The sequence below is a fragment of the Myzus persicae genome, unplaced genomic scaffold, assembly GCF_001856785.1.
Source record: "Myzus persicae strain clone G006 unplaced genomic scaffold, MPER_G0061.0, whole genome shotgun sequence".
Taxonomy (NCBI): Eukaryota; Metazoa; Arthropoda; class Insecta; order Hemiptera; family Aphididae; genus Myzus; species Myzus persicae.
Genome location: NW_019103984.1, coordinates 36,339 through 59,778, shown reverse-complemented (window position 1 = coordinate 59,778; position 23,440 = coordinate 36,339). Strand labels below are relative to the sequence as shown.

The following is a 23,440-nucleotide window of genomic DNA, read 5'->3' as shown; positions in this document are numbered from 1 at the left end:
TATATATAATATTACTTAGTTCAATTAAGTTTTTATGTAAAATATTTCTATAAAATTATGAAAACTGAGATGATTAATCCCATTATTGTTTATAAGATATTTATTATTTATAAGATATCTATTATTTATAAGGTATCTATACTCTGTTCTAAATATGAAGACACTGAGTGACGGATGAAAACGCGTTGAAACCCAGGCATGTTTCCCCACCACAAGCAGTTTCTGCCACCATGTCCTACAGGAGCGGCTTAGCTCACCATCGACGATGACTACAACCGACTGATAGCAACGACTACAGTCAACTTTATGTGACCAATCACAGAACAATTAAACACTACTAGGGGGGTTAAATATCACTCAGCGATTTATTTGGATGCTCCAAAGGAGTGTTTTTTTTATTTGGAAAAGAGTATAGTATTTTTAAATAATTTTTTAAAGCATTTAAATTGTCAAGAATATCAAAAATGTCATATAATTTGCCCACTTAAGAAAAAACGTATAAAAATATAAACTTATAACTTATAAAAAAACCAACATTACATCAATATATTTTTCTTTCTACTTCAATTTAATTAGTTTATACCTTTTCTTCTTCAGATAGTCACAAAAGATTACCTTTTTTTAAAAAAAAATTATGATCTGCCTGTTAACTGTATCTGTAATATTTCTGATGTTGATGCAGGTCTTGAAAAGTTGAGGAATGTAAAGCCTGCAGGGCTTGATGACTTACCAAGTATATTTTTTTACAATCTTAAAACTTTTATTTGTGTTCCTCTTTGGCTAATCTTAAGTATTCATTACATGAAGTTGTATTTCCTTTTGTTTGAAAGCTCAGATAGAGTTAACCACAGCACCCTTCCGGAAGTTTTCATTAGAAATCTCAGTTTAGAAATCTATTTACTTGAGATTCAATCATACTTATACTTGGATGACCACAATGGGTGAAAATCAATAGGTAGTATTGTAATATTATAATCTTATGTCTCATCCATTTCCTCAGGTATTTCTCAAAGCTTAAGGTTTGTGCTGTTTAATGGTATCAACAAAATTATCCTAAATTGCAGTATGCTTATTTTTGCAGATGACATAAGAGAATGTCAGCTCACTATTTGTTTTTTTACTTCGACCCTCTGAACAAATTTATGTTTAGCGGTCCTCTTTTATTACTTTAAATATTAGAGTGAATTCACCACTTATCAAACTCTAAGCTAAAGTTACTCATTAGTGTCTTTATGTTGGCTATTTTATGATATTTGAATCCAATTTATTTGAATTACGATCAGTTCATAGTAAAAAGGTCTAAGGTTCTCTTCACTTTACTATTCATACAATTTATCTATAAGTTGTAAGGCTTTTAAAGTGTTTGTTCTCTTGAATGGAATATTATCTAAGTTTAAGCTTTCTAAGGTGCTTTATTTCTCTTCAGTACGTCCATTGTTAGATTATGGATCTGCTCTGTGGAACCTCTACACTGCTATTTGAGAGATGTTGATGCGTTTCTAAAGATGTTTCCTTTCCTTTGCTGGTTATATGATGAATACTCCTTACTTGTTGCATGATTATTAACCTATTCTCAATAAGTTTGGTTTGTTTACTTTTATCAGACAGATGAGAGTTGATATCAATCTAATGTTATATCAAAGACTTTCTAGTGGTTCTGCTGATGTCCTATCAATTATTTTCCCTACCAATTTCAGAGTACCTCTTCATTTGACCCACTCTATCATTCCGTTTGCTATATCTAGACATGATATTAATATAATATAGTTTTATTTAATTCAATCAACCTACTGATATACCTAGCAAATAATTACTCCACCTTACCTTTTTAAGGGAATAATAATTATAGTACTGATATTTTACTTAAATTACATTGTACTGGCTATTTGTACTAATTTTATTTATTGTATGTTGGGCTTTGCTCGTATTTTATAGACAATACATTAACACATATTGATATTTAAGTATATAACACATTGATTGGATGATAGTCAAGTTAGTACAATATTCTCCTAAAAAAATATTTATATAAATCAATATCATTGCCCTAATTGAATTAATAATTTTTGAGTTGATAATTGTAAAGTAATTAAGATAAAAAATTAGCTTTTACAGATCTAACCACATGCCACAGAGATCTACATTTGTGCCTCGGATTAAAGTACCTAACCAATTTTCCAACATTTTATTAAATCGTCCGAAAATGGGTTTAAGAGCAGTGTCATCAAATAGTTTAACAGCTTCTTTACGAAATAAGTTCACGAACACTGCAAAAGATTATATGAACTATGATGTTGGTGTTTTTGACAAAAAACATAAAACTAGTATGCCTAGGTTCGGGTAATATACATTTATTTAAAAATGCTTACTATTGTGAATGAATTTAAACATTAGAATCATTAAAATAATGACAGTCTTAAATAGTTTGTTTGTAATTTAATTTTTATTACAAAAATGGTTAGTAATAATATTTTATAGTAAGAAGCTAATTTTATGATACTTGTAATTAGTAACTACAGTAGAGTCTCGCTAATCTGGACTCTATCTGGATTATCAAAAATTCGGATTAAACAGAATGACATTTTTTTTTAACTTACTATTAAATATAAACAAAAACCATCTTATGTATTTATAGAAATTCAAAATGTATTGATTTACAATTTTACATTGCACATTATTATTGTTATTATTACGATCATATCTTAATCATGCGTATTCTCAAATATATACATAATACATGAGTACTAAAGTACGAAATAAAGATTGTCTTAATTATCCAGATGGTCGGATTAGTGTGACTACTGTTCTACTAACCAACAATATTAAAATATTTGTATTTTTAAAGAAATACTTAATTTTTTCAGCAATACCAATAACATTCTGCCACAAAACAAATTAAACGGAATCAGTACATCAAGAAAAAAAAAATTTAGTTCATGCAGTTTTGATGTTAATTCTGGGAAGTCAATTGCTCTAAGCCGTAGTCTTTCTCCTCTGAAACAACGTAGTATTACTCCTCCACCAAAAAGCCAGTGTGAATTCATAAATTTGCCACCATTAAACAGTAATCATAGTTTAAGATTTTTTTATGGAGCCAATAATAATTATTTGATATGATTAATTTTATTTCAATCAGGAAATAGAAGTCGTAGTATTGATGAAAGCTTGAAAATGTATAATAAATCAGGTTTAAGTAAACAAGATGCCAAAAATAATTTAAAGTTTGTGCGTGTACGAGGTCTTATTAATCCATTTGACAAATCACGATATAATGTGAAGTTGACATCAAATCGGAGAAGGTGGAGTCATACATTCCCAGAAAGTAACCTACTACTTGTGAAAAATATAATAATTAATGAATATTATTAAAATAATAAATACTATTTTTATTGCTTAGAACCTAAAATCACAAAAAAAGTGTATGACGATATTGAAATTGCTGGAAATACAGAGGATTTATGTGAGATGGAAAACATTCAAATACTGGAAAAAAAATGTATGATTTTAGTTATTGTACTTAATATTAATTTTAATTAATTCAACTAGTTTATTTCTTTTCGTAGTAAATTTAAACATAATAAAATTACAAAAATATAGAATTGAGGAAAAACAAAATATCACAAGTTCTTGTGAGTGTTCGAGTGATTTTGAATTGACAAATATGTGTACACCAGGTTAGTGTGATATTAATAGTAATTATTTAATTAAATCATTTTTTTAAATTTTAAATTATTATGCAACATTTTTGGTTACCTATTACAGCCACGAGTATTAAATACAAATGCAAACAAATAAAAAATAATAATAATGATATTATAATAATTTATAATACAAATTTTGTATGTATTATTTTTCTTGGTTTTTATTTTATTAAATATTAATGTAATTTTTAATTTCTGTACTGTTTATTACTCATCTGATATGTTTTCGCTGTAATGTTAATACTCAATGTATTACTGATTAGGCATTACATTGATACATTATAGTTCTTTTTGTATTAGTGCATTACCATTATTCTCTGTGTGGATTTCAAGTTTGCCATTTGGACTTAAGATGTACAGAATTATAATCTATACTGTACAAAATCAATAATTTAGAAAAAATCATGATAACTTTTTTCTTTTATTTAGAAACATATTATATATGTATTTGGTAGCCATTTGTATAAGTTATTTTTGTTAATTTTTGTTAATTTGTATATTGTTTAATACTGAAACTTTAAGTGCGAGCTGCAATATAATAAAAATATGTAATAAAAAATTAATAAAACAGTTGCAACATTGTAATAATAAATATTTATATTATATTATTCATAGAAGATTTGCAAGCAATTTTAGAACACAAATTACCAGAATTCCCAGATTGAAGTTTTAATAGTTAAAATAAATAAATAGGTATATTTATGTGTATTAAGTAAATTATTAGTTCAGTTGATCTGAAAAACTTAAATTTTTCTCTAAAATGATTCTATGATCTACTACTGTCAACTTTTAAATAATTTAATTACTATCAAATTAATATTAAATTTAATATATTTTAGTTAAGTTAATAATTGTAATACTTAGAAGTAATTGAATAATTAAAAAACTGTCAACCATCATCATTGTGTTTAAATTGTTTATAATATTCATGAAATGTATATAATATATTGTCTTGAACTGGATATCTTTATCTGAAGTTATTTTTATTTGCTTGTGTTTATAAACATAGTAATATCTAAAAGTTGAGTAGCAATATTTTTTAAATAATTATAATTTGCCTTTGGTTTGTCTCTAAACCTTTTAAATTAATTTTTTAATTATTTTCAAAAACTTGTAGTTAACAATTCTTGTAAATTAATTATAAAGTTTTTTCATTTTATTATAAAAATTATTAGTAGAGAGAAATTAGAGAGTAGTTATTATAAAAAGAAACATTAAATAATGTAAATATAAATGTTCGTGTAATTGAATTTCTGATGAATTTCAACATATTTAAGATATACTTGCATTGAACTAAACATTTTTAAATATTTTATCAGGTGTTGATTGGAAATCACTAGTGTTTCCTGCATGTTTACCAATAACAACTGACTATTTTCCGGATGAAGTAAATCTGCAATCATATTATTTATTTTCAAACTACAATCTTTTACCTGATTATGTAAATGCTGAAGTTGCCTTGCAAAGAGCTGTTTATCGTCAACCACTATCTGCTTTAGAAGTTTTTTATCAAATGATATGCCAACGTTTATCTCAAGTAAGAAACTCATAACTCATACCTAGTCTATTAATAGTATTCAGCGCCTCTTAAATTGGTAGAACCTTTAATGAAGTATTTTATTTTGGTGTATTTGTTAATTTGAAAAAACTACCCTCATTCTTTTAAAAACAAAAACTATATAAGCATAATCTCTAGGGAGCAATTCCATCAGAATTCTTTTTAGGCCATGTAAACAATTCTATTGCTGCACTATCGCAGTCAAATCATTTTTCATTTGTAGTCATAAGTTAAGAGTTCAGTTTATCAGTCAAATAGTTAATTCATCACCTATAATTCTAGTCTCCATTTTACATTTTTATAATGAATTTTTTTTTGTTATGTAGATAAATACTGTTTAGATAATTTAAAAGCTTGAAGCCATTAGTTTAGATTCTGAACTGATTTATGTGTCTGTTTACACAATAATTTGTCAAACGGACAAAAACCTTGAAAATATATTACAGTGTTCCTTGTAAAATGTAGTTAGTTGAAATTTAAAAAAAATACGTACTCACAATTTTTTTTATAGGCATTTAAGTTTAAATTTTGATAGAATATATTTCAAATTGAAAATTTACAGTAAATTGTTTTATTGTTATAAATTTATAAAATGTTCAACTATTATAACTAGGGCTCGGATGTTTATGCACTTAAAACTACTGTAATATGCATGCATTTATGCACTAAAAAATTACGAAATATGCAAACAAAATATGCGCTAAAAATTATAAAATATGCATTTTTAGTCAATAAAAACACCAAAATATGCACAAAAAAATGTATTACAATTCATAAAACAAAAATTAGTTAGTTCATTTTATTACATTATTAAATTATCAGCGTTACACTGTGATACAATAGTTTTTTTAATTTGATCAAACTTGTAGCTGCGTCTGTTATCGGAAAGTAAATTTTTGTAACGTGAAAAACTTCGTTCTACATCTACCGACGTTATTGGAGCATACTTGAAGAATGCAAGATCCTCAACCTTCAAATCTTGTTCTATTCCTTCCATAGTATCAACTTCACCAGAATGTATTTTAGAAATCTGTACCAAAGTTTTAAACCCAGCATTCTTTTCAATTACGTTCTGAAATTTGTCGTAAATTTCTTTTCCCACTTTTCCATTAGCCATTTTGAGGGTTTCTCTAGTATTATTGACAACATTAATTGATTCAAACAAAGTTAATCCAGATGATTCTAATTTAGTTATATTGACTGGTAAACATCTAAAGTTGGACTGAATGAATGTTAAGTTTGGGCCTAAATTTGGCTCAGCCATAATGCTAATACTTTTTTCGATTGAAACTGCGTCATCTGGGTTTAATTTTGAAAATACATTTTGTATAGTTGTAAAATTATCAGAATAGTAAAATGCCGCCTCTAACCATGTTCCCCAACGTGTTATTATAGGCACCGGAGGTAGAGGAATACCAGAAGCTTCTGTTTTAAAAATCTCTAAACGTGATGGTGTTTTCAAAAATACTTTTTTAACGTTTGACACAAGTCCGTCTACATTATTGAATTTTCCACGAATTGTTTCCGCTACTCTATGATGTGCATGTGCAAGACAGGTGACGTGCACCATTTTTGAATAAAGCGCTTTTAACGAATTTGCAGCTTTAATCATATAGGGGGCGGCATCAGTAACAAATAAAAGAACATCATCGTGACGAATACCTTCTGGCCATAAAAGAAACATCGATTGATCAAAAACTTTACTAATTGTGAAGTAATTTGCTTTATCTAACTCTTCAGAGTTCAATAAATACAATTTACCCGGCGTATTTTTATCAAGAATACCAATAATCACGTTTGCTACGTAGCGGCCTTCGCAATCTGTTGTTTCGTCTATAGAAACAAATATTTTTTTGCCAACGACATCATTCCTAATTTTTTTAATTGTTTCTTCATAACAATCAGTTAAATAATTTTTGCGTAAAGTTGACTCTTCTGGTATTTCTTTACCTGTATATTTTGTTAAAAAATTACGAAATATTTTATTATTCACCTTGTGGAAAGGGATATTGGCTCCAAGAAACGCTCTACACATATCCATGTAAAATGATGATTTTTTACCGACCACATTGGAAATTAGTTGTTGTGACTGAGTTTGTTTCTGTCGATCAGCTGTGCGAATATGTTTGGCTGTCTTCAAGTGTTGTTCGACGGTAAAGCGACGTTCAGATCCAACTTTAATTTCACACACTTTACAATACAAAACTGTTCCATCCGTAGAAAAAACATCGTTTCCAAACTCGTCTACAAAACTTTTAAGACGAATTGAACAAGACGACTTACATTTCGGCATTTTTAAATAAAAGTACAACTGACCGCGGAAAAATATAAATAATAATAGGTACTCTTAACGACCGACCGGGAAACACGGCGATTAAAATCGTACTAATACGTGGCCTGGTCGTCGCCACATACTCATGGCATGAAGTGTATACAAAATTAAATCGTTATCTAATAAATATTCCAGACAAGCACGATATAAAAATACCTAATAAGGAACATTATTAATACGTAAATTTAATATTTACGTTAAATTGTCTTGAAATATGCATTTATATTCTTAAAATCAAAAATTATGCATTTAAAATACAAAACCACTAAATATGCAAAAATATGCAAAATAAAAATAGCATTATTTTATTCAGTAGAACATGAATCAAATTTGTATCCAGGTTAGCAATAAATTGGATAAATAGAAAAAAATATGCAATTTCATAAACATCCGAGCCCTAATTATAACTAAGGATTAAAAATTTAAATCAAAGTTGCATGTGAGTAGTTTATTTTGAAAAAATAAATGTACACAATTTTTTTTCATAATTACTTTAAGTTAATTTAGATTTGAACAAAATTACATGTTGAAACCAAGAATAATGATTTTAATTATTTTGTTGTAATTAAAAAAAAATTATTTGTGGGTACTTGAAACTTTTAGAGTATATTATTATATTTTACACGCACAGTGATATTTTCAAATAAAATGAATTGAACCTACTACTACTATAGTATAATACTAGCTGACCCGGCAATGCTTCTCGATTGCAAGATTTCTCAGATATTATATTAATATTTATTTTCTGGATGTTAAATAATTATTTTTATTTTAGACCATTTTTAGTCACGTTTCTGTGGTAATGTATCCACATAAATTTAGCCCCGCCATCGCGGATTCTTCTTAATGTTGAAAAAAATGATATCTTCTGTTTTTGGTTACCAAGGTTACCAAACAATTATGGTATTAATAATAGTATAATTTTATAATGTTCATAGGTATGTCTCTGACAATTGTTTTTAAAGATACAAAATAGAACTTTTGATTTTCAATTTTGACCTTTCAAGAGTCTAACTAAATATAATTTGCTACCAGAAACCTTCATTGATTGATTATAAATACTAATAATAGATACTCAGATAAAATTGATTGTTTTTATTTTGCTAAACTAAATAATTTTATTAATTGTTTATTATTCCACCTCGATACTGACCTGCCTAGAAACTCTGTGGTTGTGGAGTTTGATTGTTATATATTTTCAGCCAGCTATTTCTTACTAAAAAAGGTATAGGTATATCATTTAAGCGTTTATTTATTAATTTTATCGGACTAAATATATGCCTAAAATCTTCTCTGTGATGTCCTCTTTAATTTAAAAACAAACTGCACGACAGTTAATAAGTAGTTTGGAAGTTTATTATAAACAAAAGAAAGCGACTTCATTTTATTTTATTTTATTTTTAATCTGTGCTCTTGACGCTCTCGGCATGGTGATGAACTGGCCGCTTACCCAAAATTTAACTCTATTAGCATGCCCAATAAACACCTTCATAAGTAGAATCAAAAAAATGTTATCAAACTATGCTCTAACAATCAGTAATTAATAAATAACAATCAAAATTGTTGCTGGGCAACTCTAGAGATTTTGATTGTTATTTATTTTCAGCCAGCGATTATATCTTACTAAAATAGTATAGGTATACAATTTACACGTTTATTTTAATTAATAATAACTTAATACTTATTTTTTATTGACAAAAGTAATACTAAAACCTTTAGTAGAGTGTCGGGTATAACAGTAAAAAATTTCAGCCAAATCGGTTCAGTAGTTTTCTCGGTTAGCGCGGTTGTAGGAAACCTGTTACAATTTTATATAATAGTATAGATATAATATATAATAATATTAATAATGCCCATTATATAATAAAATAAATTGCTTAAATTATAATTATGTCATAAAGTATACCTATTATGTATAATATAATATTATAGTAATATTATAGGCTGACAGACCGTTTTCTCTAAGAATCGTTATTCGCTTACAATGATTTTACATTTTTCATTGAATTCAAATTTAACACATCCATTACAGCAACTCTCAGGCACTTAATGTACAGCAGGGCGTTACCCACTTATTAGGTTTTTTTACTTATGCTGCTGCTTAAATGTAATAAAACTATAGAAAATACGATTTGATTTTGATTTACCAATAATGAAAGAATAAAATTTTAGTTAACACTCTTAAATCACATTTTAAGCATATAAATGCTTTTATTTTAGTCACCAAAGTGTGCTTAAATCTGCCTTATTCTTAAAATTGTTTATTATTGTAATAAAAACTGAATACATATATTTGTAATTTGTATTAATAATATAGATTTTTAAATTATGAAATGTATGTTTTTATTTAATAGGGTTTCCAGTTGGTTGTAAGTAAAGATGAAAATCCAGAACATAAAAAGAAGATAAATAGTATTGTCATGAGATCAACAGTTCATGATGAACGATTTATCGAAATGCGGCTGAGTATTGGGAGAATAGTTCACACTGTTACTTTGTTTGGTTCAGAAATTCAAGTGACGCGTTATAGACCAAGGTAAATTATAATATGATCTACTTCATGCTCGTTTTCTGTACATGGTAATTTATTTAACATAAAACACTCATTATGCCCAAAAGTATTTGTTTCTTCAAAATGTTAATTCCGTGTTGTTCTAGAATTGTTTAAACTTTAAATTTTTTTCACACTCATATTTATTACGCAAACCATCATCAACTTTGGGTTTTAAAATGGCAACCTATATGTACTGAAAATTTCATACATTAATAATTTTTTATGAATTATCAGGTTTAAATTTTCATTTTTTGTTATACCATTGTGTTTGTGTGTACATGTTATACTTATACCTAGTCTGTATTGTAGCAATTGGGTTTTTACGTCTCAGGGTAAAAGATATTGTACTTTTCAATTCAATTCAGTAACTAGTACTTAAGTAGTATAGTAACTTCTGTTGTGCCCATAAATTATTGTATAATGCCCAATTAGCAGGGTATTGCGCAATTTGCCTAACTGTAGTTTGCAAGTGATTACAAAAGTGGTAATAATAATACTTATTGTTTATAAAGACTAGAAGTTATAAGTAATAAATTTGATATTGTTTGACCTAAATGTTGATAGGTGATACCCAACTGTGGAATTGTACCAACTACCATTATGCTATGTCTAGTATCTACCATTATGTTCAATAATTTATTGTATGATCAATTTATAAAAATTAATGATAAAATTAATACAATAAACATTCCTTTTAATACAATTTGGAAACTTGTATATGGACTGTGTGAAAAGAGAGAGTAACCATTTTTAGAATGTACACTAATTATAAATTGCTTGCTAGTTTATATTGTAATTAACGCTACAATTTGAATTATTGTTAAGCCGAAAGTGTCATATACATAAATAAATAAAATAAATAAGTTGTTAAAAAATACATTTTTAAATGCTCATAGTTGTTTCAAAATTCAAATATTGAGAAAAGCCTACTTGGAAGCCGGGGCTCTAAATAATTATAAACAACTATAACATAGGTATGTACACCTAGAAATAGTATACACATTCAAAGTTTGATATGTTCACTAATGTATTCATTTTCTATAAAAACATTACACAAACATATTTTGCTTTAAATATGCAAAAACAACTTTTGTGTATTATGAGCTGGTTCCAATGCATATTTAACAGTCAATCAATTTCTGTCTACAAGGTATTTGATAAATAATGTGAATCATATTCCAATCCATCAATTAAATGAGCAACAATTTCAAAATCATTTGTTTGTAAATGTTGTAAGTACAGGAGTAGCCATATATGTGTGAAATCTATTTTGCTTAGCTATTCACTGAATATATGATAGTAAATATTATCCCTAATTGATCTATTTTTAAAATTAAAACAAGGTCTTAAACCAATAATTTTAAAGTAATACCTTGTGTCAGGGTGGTCCAACCTTTTGTGGTTGTCGAACAAATTTATACTTGTATAAAAACACTGGAGGCCTCTAAAAGAAAAAAAAATTATTTATAGTTTATTTTATCATAAACATATTATATAATACACAAATTATTACATCACATATTAATACTTACATAATAATGATGTTTAGATTACTTTATTTTGAATTTAAAATTAAGATTTAAAAAAAAATTAATGTGATGATTGGTATCGTTTCTCAAAAGCCAATTTTCCAATATCAATTAAACACTTTGTGATAGTAAATCTGATGCAAGATTCTAAAGACAAATTTTCAACACAGTTTCTTGATTTAGACTTCGTCAATTCTTTACAGAAAATGCCTAATCAAAAATATATGTACTTCCAAATAATGACAACATTTCAATGGAAAAATTCCGTTATGTTGGAAATCAGTATGTATACCAACCATTGCTTTCGCACCATCAGTGTAATGATATCTGTGCTATTGTCATATGAACCAAAATATGAACAAAAATGTTTAATGCTATAAATACATCTATACTCCTAATTTCAGTAATCAATGGTTTCATTTGAAATAATTCTTCATGCATATTAAAATCTTTATCAATTGTTCGATTTCAAATGATTAATTGACTATAAATATCATTACTTTCATCTATTGCTAAAGAATAGCACTTACAATTCTATATCAACTTACAAAGCATTCCAGATACATGGTCACTAATTTCATTAATTCTTCTACTAACAGTTTGATGAGAAAGTGATTTGGTTTCGAAATTACTTGCCATTACATTGTTTCCAAAAGAATTTGCCTTTTTTATTGCACAATTAATTAGCCGTCAATAAGTCTTTTTTTTTGTTTGACTAATTCTAAACACACTTCATAAGAAATTATTGAATTGTCACGATTGTTAAATCTGTTTTTTTTTAAATACATTTTTTTTTTAAATTTTGAATTACGGTAATTTAATGATGCAAGCCGAGCGTCATCAGTTAAGACCGGATTTATATTCTCTTAAAATACCCAAAATATGATGCTAATATTCTCTAAAAAACTTTCAAATATTCTCATTATATTCTCTCAAAAATTTATAAAATATGCACAAATATGCTAAAATATGCTAAAATATTCAATAAACATCATTGTGTTCTTTAATATGCATTTTTTAAATTTTTAATTTAATTTTTAGGTATTAAAAGTTGCGTATTATACCTAATGGAATACTATTGCACTTTAGCAAGAGTGGAAAATAGGGATATAATATAAATATAACAGTCTAATATTAAAATATAAAAACAATATTTCTTTGGTGTATTTTAATTAAAAGTTGTATTAATCACTTAAGTCACAGTGTGAAAAAATAACAAATATAATATTAATATATATTAAATCATAATAAAACAAAACAATTTTTTAAACAATAGGTAATCCTTAAATAATAATTAGTTAAGTGGTTTACACTTGCATAATGAAATTGCACTGAAGTAACTAGGAATCCAAAATAATAATACATTTATAAAATAAAAAAAACAATATTCCTTTGTTAAATACTATGGTAAATATTTACTTTCTGAAAAATAAAATATAAACTTGAAATACAATTTAAATTTTATTTTATGAATTAACAATAATATATTTTTCCATATTATCTGTACTCATGCTAGTTCTTCTATCGCTTAATATGTGTTTATAGAGACTAAATGAACGCTTAACATCAACAGATGTTAGAGGAGCAAACTTCATGTCAGCAACTACTCTAGGTGTGAAATTTTCTGGGAGATCTTCATTGTTTCCACATAAAATGTTCCCAACTTTTTCTAACATTTGGCAACCTTTGTTTTTTTGATATAGTTGATTCACTTTAGCGCTATAACATATTTATAGATAGATCTTGATAACACTACGTGTTTTCTTTTTATCAAATTGATAAAAGAAAAGTAAATTGTAAATGTTCAAAAAAAAATTTTCTGGGTACCGTAATATTAAAATTAAAAATAAATAGACATTTTTTCTCATAATTTACAAAATATTCCAAAATATGCTAAATATTCTCTATACCCATGAAATATTCTCAAATATGAAAAAAAAAACTTTTTTCTACGCATTCATAATTGAACGAATCATCCACATTTTTTACTCTCGTAAGACTGTATAGACCCAGTAACGATATGTAAAAACATAAATCCGGTCTTTAGTCATCAGTATATTTATCATGATTTGTGCATGTTCGTGTGATGTCTACTTATATTGTATTATTTTGGAACTTAAATAATTTATAAGCAAATGACACAGATAGGTTTATTGTTATGTTCAATACACATATACATAAGTTTCCATTTCAAATTAAATTCTCTTTTTTCATTGTTGAATTTGCGTTTTTCATTTGGACATGGTTAAAATAATAACACAATTTAACATATGGACTTTATATTAAACTATATTGACACACAAGTACATCATACACTCGACTAGTTAGTGAATACTGATAAGTAATTAGACTCTAGAGGAATAGAGAATGCTCACTATTATGAAAGTATTCATACCGTTCAGGAAAACCCGCATCTCCGACTTCTGTGATTTTATTGCTGAATTATTCGTCATATTAAGTTGTTGTATTTTACTATTGTGATTTTTTTGGAATATAAGTCTTCTAGGGTGTGCCAAAAAAGAAGCTTGGTGGGCCTCTAGTTGGACCGCCCTGGCCTAGACAAATCCTATCTAATCTTATTGTCTGTTATAATTATATTATTATATTTATTATTAAATTGTATTTTAAATACAGTTTGTATTTATTTGGTTGAAAATGTGTGTTTTAGTTCTATATGAATTTGGAGTACCTGTAAAATATTATTTTATACTATATAGATTGTGCAGAGTGGTAAAATTAATCTTTAACTACTTTCCCATCAAGGCCTGTAATACACTGGCTGATAAATTAATTATTATCGATATATTAATAACATCATAACACTTGTATGAGTGTTTGGCCGTATTTATTGAACGCTTCTTCTCTACTATTAGGAATAATCTTCATGTGGAAATTTACATTGTAGTTATATTTTTATTGTAAAATTACCTAAAACATAATAATTTGAATATTTTGTCAGGCTGTTGAAAATTGCAAAAAGTCACAATATAAAATTTAATATTAAATAGAAAGACTATAATTAATCCGATTTGTGTGCATATTTAATCAGATATGATTTACCTGATATCAATAAAAAGTTGCAATATCTATTAAATCCAGTCCTCACTTTTGATATATTAAAAAATCCAGTCTATAGTAGTATAGTATAAGGTCTATGGTAGAGAATGTGCTTAAAGAATATGGTATTCTATTTTTAATCGTGGGTAAAAGTTGCAGCAGTTTAGGTACTTATCAATATTCGAGACAAACAATGTTCTTGCTTATCGAGCATTCTTAGTTATTATAATAATGTATAACTTACAAAGATATTTCCCTGGGCTATTATTAGTAGAGGGTTGATAAGTATAGATCGATTGTGTATCTCCTTCCTATGGAAAACACTTTTAGCTTGGACAAATGTATAGAATGTTTAACTCTTTGTCTTTACGTATGAAAAATACTGTAGCAGTATAGCTTTCAAAAAAACCAAACTCTGAGAAGTTATATCAATATGAAAATTCATAAAATATACTTTTTAATTTTAATAAATTGTATACATATGTTACCATTTAGAAATCAAAAATTTAATTGCGGTTTTAAGTACAAATAAAAAGTGTTAAAATAATAGATGTTACCAAAATATTAAAATGTTATGAAATTTTGATATTTCAAAAAGAAAAATTTGAAAAATGTTAATTCTTTTTGAGAAATAATTAGTGTCTTATGTTAAATAGATCACCTTTTACATTAATATATATTTAATATTAAACGTTTTATACCTACTTCCATAATTATTTGTAACCCCATATATTTATGGCTTAATATTATTGGTGTTTAGATTTCCATATGCAACATTTGAAATACAATATCGCTATCGTTTTCAAGCTCCAGACCATTCAACTTATGGAATTTCATGGATATCATTTATTACTGAAAAATTGGAAAATTTTAATTGGAATTACATGGATCATTATTTATGTGCTCGTGGGGATATGGACTATGATTTACACGAGGTTAAATTTTTATAATACATGGTCCAAAATCATACTACCTAATTAAAATTATAAAACGTTGTATCATTGTAAACACTAAACTTGTCTTTTGGATATTTGTATACAATTACATAAGTATAGCTTATATTAACTAATATTATAAATATTATAATAAAAATAACTAATTTTAATTATAATATCTAATTAGTCATAATTGCTCATTTTATTGATATAAATGCCAATCGTCCTCTTGCATATTGACAGTATCAAATAATCGGCGCATTCGAATTGCGTCCCTAAATTAATTTTTTTCCGAGTTACGTCCGCGGTTTTATTCCGACATATCCGAATTGCGTCCGCGGTTTTCTCGTGAAATGTACGAATTGTGTCCACGGGTTTGTCACTTTGTCAGTGACTAAGTATAATGTTTGGTAATTAACTCGTAGATAACTTCGGTTATGGATATCTTACCTGTAAAATAATACAGTTGGAAATTAATTTTTTTTAACTAATTACACTACACAATATACAATTACAATTTTTAACCTCACCATTTTTGAAAGTCAACATTATATTTCAAGAATTTATTAAAAAAAACTATGACTCAGTTTAAAAACAATAAAAAATGTCTTGACTTTGTTCAAAAATTGGTAAACAAAAATTTACCACTTTTTAAAATCAACATTTCATTTTAAAATATATAATATTATAATATACACTATACAAAATATAATTGCAATTTTTAACCACACCATTTATACAAATGACAGTCCTCGGACTTCTAACCTAAAAGTGGGAAGGAACATATTATGTGTAATATCCAATTAATCAGTTATTAACCGGGACGCAACTCGTATATGTCGTGAAAAAATTGTGGACGCAACTCGGATATGTTGTGCAAAAACCACAAACGCAATTCAAATATCACGATTTTTATTTTCGTTTTCTGAGACGCCAATTCGTATGCAGCCGAAATAATAGATATAAAGGTAACTCATATTTTATAGTATATTGATTATTTTTTTTTTTAGAAACTAAAATACTGGCGATTTCGCATGTATCTTCTCCCTTGGCGTCAAGATGCTACAAAAACTATTATGAGTCATTTGGATGATACATTTTACTGTGATATTTATAAAATACCTACAATGAAAGAACAAGTTAGTTTTACCAATAAATTTGTTAAATTTATTGAAACTTGGGTAAATCGTATTAAAAGATCAACAACAGTCAGCCTTAAAGTTAGTTTTGAATATATTATTTAAATTACTAAAAGAATATTTTTAAAAAAATACCCATTTATACATTTTAGAGTTCAAGTGATACATCACCTTATCGAGATCGTGTCAACTCTATACGTCCATTAGATAAACCTCGTCCAAGGTTTGTTCACTTAAATGATTGCAATTTGTTATTAAAATACATTTTTAAATGTCAATTAGTCATGATTTTGATTTTGAGATTGAAGAGTAATTTTTTTTATATATATTTAGGTCAGGTTCTAATGTTTATGATAAAGCAATCGTATCATTATTTCCTGAAAATCCTGTTCAAGATGAAATTATTGATGATATTGAGAGGTATAGATTTAAAAAATTTGAAATTATTTGACTAATGAATAATAAATATGTATTTTTTATAATTTGTGTTTTATTTAATTTTACCAGTCCAATCAATTTAATTAACACTGAATTGTTAAAAGAAAATATTTCCAACGTCGAGCTAGTAGAACATTTATGTAATACACAGGTTGGTGTTGGTTTTGTTAATAGACACATGGGATTACCACAAAATACTTTTGTTAGTAATGATGCAATTACATGGCTTATGAACAATTTAAAGACATTAAATAATAGAGATGAAGCTGTTCAACGTTTACAGGTTAATACAAAAGTTATTTAAAATTTTCTAAATTATTAATTTTAATTTTATAATATTTGTTTGATCTGTTACTAGGACATTTTATGCGAAGGATTAATTTGCCATGCATCTGGAGATTTTTCTCATCCTTTCATTGATGGGTTTTATTTGTATTATTTTCCTTCGTGTGAATCACCTACCGGTCAACGTAAATAATACCATTATAATTTATTATTTAGCTTAATTTTAATTTATTATTTTTAAATTTTTATTTTAGCTTCTTTCCCTACACATGATTTTCAAGCATTTGAAAATGAATGGGTTGAAGTGGAAGTTAAACAGCCTATTGATTACCCAAAAAATATAGACTTCCTAATGGATAATTTGTCACTTCCAGAGTCCCTGCATCATGGAAATAGCCGTGAAGGTTAGTTATTTTACATCAAGAGAATGAAACAAATATTGGAGCCTAAACTATATAACTACTAAAACAATAATAAAAATAATAATTTTAACAATTCTTAAAAAGAAAACTGTTCAGTAATATATTTAAGGTAGTTCTAGTAAAAATATTGTTTTAATACCTTTGCTGTGACAAGATTATGATTATTTGGCTGGTCCAATTTCATTTCTGGTAAATCTCAGAGTCCTTGACATATTTTCTAAATCTTAAAAGATACATTTTTTTGAAATATATTTTTATGGCAATGGTTTAATTAATGGATTTGGTAAATTCAATCCTATTTTATTATTTTTAGGTAAAGCACAAAAGAAATGTATGTTGTAAATTGAGTTCCTCTTAAAAAAATGAAAGCGGTAAATTAAGTCTCATCTAAAATATTTACTGCTGTAAATTAATAACATTAATTAATAATTAATATTATGAAATATATTGTCAATAATAATAATAAAATTGGTAAATAATGTCAAGTTTTAAATTAATAATACAATAGTAAATAATCTCTTAAAATTAAATGAGTAAATATTAAAATCCATGAGCTTAAGAGGATGCCACATGGCCATTTGTTGTCTCTTACAAACATACAACATTTGAAGTTCACAATAATACATTTTACTCAGTAATATTTTTAATTGGAATGAATTTACTCTTTTAAAATGTAATGGCTAGGATAGTATCTGGGGCATCAGGAGGATTTTATTGATGTTATTTTTAAGTAAGTTATGCCCATTTTTAAACTGTTAATTTTTGTATGTTTTAAAATGATAGTTATAAGTATTTAGCACTATTACATAATTCAAAATACTAGGGACTCAATTTATCGACGCCCATATTTACACACAAATTTTACAAATTTAAATATTTTTAATTGTGTGTATCCAAAGTAGAAATTCAAAAAACTCTTCAATTAAATTAAAGAGAAGTTAGGCAATCTAGGTTTTTACAGAAATAAAATCAGTAAAGTCAAAGACATAATTTTTAATTTTATCATAAGAGAAGCATAATATTTGTGTTTTTTCATGGCAAAATAATAAAAGAAAAATATTATTTTAAAATGTATTATTACATAGTCAAACAAATACCCAGATATTTAAAGCGCCTGTACAGTTTTGGCTTAAGTCTCCAAAATTCCAGGAGCAAGCTCCATAAGCTCACCTACCCACTAGCCAATCAAATTTACTAATCAATTTAAATTAGTCCACACAAGGCAAATAGCATTATAAGTTCTAATCTTGAATTGTTGTAAATCTTAATCTAGTTATTCTTAATTTCATTTTTGTAAATTCGCTCAGAACTATTAGGCAATATAACTTTCAGTGCTAAAATACATTTGCAAAGGTATAGCTGAAGTTCAATAGTTTAAATAGTTTGTAAATTGATTTCAGAGTATATACACTTTCACTGTTAATTTTACTATAGGTATAAAAATTTGAAATATTGTAATTTTGTCATCACAATTATCAATTGAATCAAAGGGCCATGGCCATTTCAAACCAGGTATTATAGCTACAAGATTTTGACATACTCATCTTTAAACTGAATCATATCAATTTCTGATAACCAATCACAAATTTCTTTGAATGGATCAGGTGTTAATGTATTTGTTTCATTTTAACAGAAGACATTTTATTAATTTGGAAGATAGACATGTCTTTAACAATGGCTTTACTTTCTAGAAATAAAATTTGAATTTTGGCTATACGGCACCTGCAATATCAATGAACGTATCAGATCTGAATATATCAAGTGGTTCTGAAAAACTCTCGTTATTACACGTTTCTCCCACTATTTTTTATGCTCTTTCTTTCTTTCGATTTCAAATCATTTATAAGCAAGATTTTTCACTTCTGGTATTCTTATAACAAGCCACCCCCTAACCTGTATTTTTAAAATGGGCAATATATTAAATAATAATTAAATAATAATTTAGGCAATTTGCAATTTAATTGCCACAGTCCATGGTATTTGTTAGTTGTAATTGATAATTATTAATTAGTGTGAGACATAAGTGCAGTGTTGTATACTGGTACCAGGCTATTTATGCACATGCTCACATGTCAACAGCAACACCTACCAAAGAAGAAAAGCCTTATTTTATGCTCAAAACATACTTTATAAAAAAAATTCCCATGCCTCTGTTGTTAGTAACTAAGTATGATTTTTACCTGCTAGGTCTTATGATTGAACTAAAGTTATAAAAATTCTTGTTTTCTTCATACAACTACTAAAATTATGTTTAGTGATCGATATACAAAAATGTATAACATTTAAATATTTTGTATTTATATTTATTATAATATTATATTTTTTTTTATTTATAGTGCCATGGTACAAAGAAGCTCATTTAGAGATGGATGTTAATAGTAAAAGTGATCTTGTTGAGTGGGGTCATGCCAGATATCAATCACTTTATCGTTGTGATCAGGCATATGAAATTATTGCTCGATGGGTAGCAGCATCTGGTTCAGTTGTAGCTGATTTGGTATAAAATATAATGAATGACATTTTTTATTTTTTATTAATTACACCATTTTTTTCTTCACATTATTATTAGGTGTATAATTGGGCACGCAAAGCACAAACTGGTGGATTTCAGTTGATACCATTACCTGCTGACCCTTTTGCTTTACCGTATACATTAAAATCTGATCCTCTGCGTGGTCCAGTATTTGTACCTCTCAATTTGGAATGTCTTCTAACAGAAGGAAAAAATTGTTTATTTCATGGTAATAAAATTAATTTTATTATTAGAAAAAAATATTTTCATTTTGTACCCACAAAAATTTAACTGTTTCCTTATATTATATTTAAAATTTAAAATACTTAACAATAAAAACAAATTTGAATAGTTTATAAGTATAATTACTTCTTCACAATTTTTCATGCTGTTTTTGAGTAATACAATGTATAAATATATATGTTGGAAATAAATATCTAGCTTATTTCTATTTTAGTGCAGTAATATTGTAGTATGTACAGTATTCAATATTCAATAAATTTAGATAGTACTGATGTAACTCCATCCAGCTAGTTTACAATAATTCTTCACAGTAAAAATAAACAATGTTACGAATAATAATATGTTCTAAACCAAACACTTTTTGTTGTAAAATTGTAGGAGAGAATAAAATGGCCTTCAACATAAAAATATCTTTTAATTAAATTTCTACTATAGTTAAATTTTGGATAAGAAGATGAATTCACCTATTTTCAAATTCAAATTTTTGCTTATACACAATAGTCATTAGTTCATTGTTCATTATTTTATAATATTGTAGCTTTTTAAACATATTAAAAAGTTATATATTAATTTATTTTAAAAACTATATAGTTTTTTGATATCATTGCTCAATAGAAACATTTAGTTAATAAAATAATTAGATTATTAAGTTTTATGGCTATTTTTTCCTACTTAAAAATATTTATAATACTTCTGCATATATTTATATAGAATATCCTGAAGATTCATGGCTTCGAAGATTATTATTATTCCAAGAAGTTATACTTTACAGATTTGGGTTTGTAATATGTAATTCAAAAACTGATGGAAATGAATCATATCATAATCAATATATTCATCTTACAGGTTAGTAAATAATATATTTAACTAGTCTAAAATGCTATACAGTGTTGCCTTCAATAATTAATTTAATAAATGTAATCAATAAATAAATACTTTTTAATTTATTCACAGGCAATGTGTTTGTGTTAATACTTTCTGATTTGATTGAAGAAACTAAAGAGAAAAATGATTCTCCCGATCAAGGGTTAAATGAATTAGAAGCTAGTGGTAATCAGCAAGAATTACAATTTAGCCCTCACATGGAGTATATATCACGGCATGTGTACCATAGTAAAGAAAATGATCCAAAAATAGAAAAAAGGGTTAGTTAAAAGTAACACTTTTTTAAATATTACTTATAATTAAAGCATACATCTTAAGGTAAATAATCATAGTTACTCAGAAACTATAAATTTAGGTTGTATAAATGAACTATTTATGAAACATAATATATTGTATATAATTATCTATTAAAATTATGTTAGTTAAAAAATATAAAAAGAGAAATAAAAAATTAATTGCTTCATGAATAGTGTCGTAATTTTTAAATTATAACTATTATATCAAAGATTATTATAGACACTTCGAACTAAGTAATTGCAAAACCAAAACTGTAAAATACAGGAAATGTGTTTTGTTTTTCAAAATAGCCTGATATTACTAGCAGTTTTTGATTCAGTGCTACTGAACTACAACATTATATATAACAATATAACATTATACCTCTTTGTAGTGTTAGAATTTAATAATATTGATTCTTTATTTAGGTTGGTTTTCTTTGGGCATGGAATCATATGGTAAGTCGTAGATGGAAATCGTCAAATCCAGCAACTGGTGATGAACAGTTTCAAAATAAACTATTGGAAGATTTTAGATATTTTTGTAGTAATAAAGATGAACGGTTATCAAACTTTTGGAAATCTTGTAAAGACGAACATTATGCAATTAAACACCAAGAATAAATTTAATATTGCATGTTTCATGTGTTTCATTTATAATATTTTACCTAATTTTTTTCCTGTTTTAAGTTCCAACTATAAATCAGTATTTTTTAAATTTTTGCTAAACCATAAACTATATTTATTAAGCAAATATATTTGTATTTTAGGTTCTGGGCAGAGCTATGTATGTATTAATTTTACAATAATGTGTGTTTTATTTTTTATACTTATGTCTAGGGCCCGGAAGTTCATGCATTTGCATGTTTTTACTGAATGGACTAAAAAATTGCTAGATCAGCTACAAATTTGAATTATACTTGTACAAATCCAAATACAACATTTTATTTTGCATATAATTGCATATTTTGGGGTTTTTTTTTATATATTTGCATATTTTACAATTGTTTTGTTATTAACTGCATATTTGAGTTAAATATTATGTAATTGACAAAGTAAATTACCTACTTCTAAAAGACCTATTATAACCCCACGACCGTGGCGGCCCGATAACGGCTAATGGACCATATATTTATTTTTAGAAAAGTTTTAATATTTTTCATCACGATAACGATACTTTCGTTAAATTTAAACAAGTTATTGAAAAGAATCTGGGCTTTAAAACACTATCCAACATTTCAAAAATTATGATGGCAGAAAAAATGACAATGGATAATTTACCTGAAGATTTTTCTTGTGATAGTTTACTATATTTTAAATACGCACTAATTTCTTCGGTTAATGTAGAGCGGAGCTTTTCGGTGTACAAAAATATGTAGGCAAATAACAGGCGGTCGTTCAAATTTGAGAATTTATCAAAATCGTTGTTTGTGAATTGTAATGTTTAAAAATACATATTAATTAATAAAATAATGTTTTTAATTATTAGTTAAAGAAATTGAAATAAAAATCGTGTGTACTATCCCATAAATTCATAACTAATAATTTTTTCCCCTCATATTTATAAATTAAAAA

At 26.5% G+C, this 23,440-nt stretch overlaps 1 protein-coding gene across 2 annotated transcripts in view; it reads left to right on the top strand.

Annotated features, from left to right (window-relative positions):
- The window catches only part of LOC111037211 (GATOR complex protein DEPDC5), a 33,418-nt gene extending 10,911 nt beyond the window's left edge, over nt 1-22,507 (top strand). The window contains exons 9-27 of one of the 2 annotated variants that reach the window (XM_022319617.1): nt 2,107-2,334; nt 2,865-3,064; nt 3,137-3,322; nt 3,398-3,496; nt 3,564-3,674; nt 5,021-5,238; nt 9,946-10,127; nt 15,492-15,666; nt 16,677-16,886; nt 16,958-17,028; nt 17,139-17,225; nt 17,313-17,526; nt 17,602-17,713; nt 17,783-17,932; nt 20,287-20,447; nt 20,520-20,691; nt 21,417-21,551; nt 21,660-21,850; nt 22,295-22,507. In XM_022319617.1, the coding sequence (XP_022175309.1) occupies nt 2,107-2,334; nt 2,865-3,064; nt 3,137-3,322; nt 3,398-3,496; nt 3,564-3,674; nt 5,021-5,238; nt 9,946-10,127; nt 15,492-15,666; nt 16,677-16,886; nt 16,958-17,028; nt 17,139-17,225; nt 17,313-17,526; nt 17,602-17,713; nt 17,783-17,932; nt 20,287-20,447; nt 20,520-20,691; nt 21,417-21,551; nt 21,660-21,850; nt 22,295-22,489 (3,097 nt within the window). In that variant the 3' untranslated portion in view covers nt 22,490-22,507. Of the gene's footprint in view, nt 1-2,106; nt 2,341-2,864; nt 3,065-3,136; nt 3,323-3,397; nt 3,497-3,563; nt 3,675-5,020; nt 5,239-9,945; nt 10,128-15,491; nt 15,667-16,676; nt 16,887-16,957; nt 17,029-17,138; nt 17,226-17,312; nt 17,527-17,601; nt 17,714-17,782; nt 17,933-20,286; nt 20,448-20,519; nt 20,692-21,416; nt 21,552-21,659; nt 21,851-22,294 lie in introns of both variants that reach the window. The other variant, XM_022319616.1, reaches the window with a different exon arrangement.
- Nucleotides 22,508-23,440: the final 933 nt, after the last annotated feature.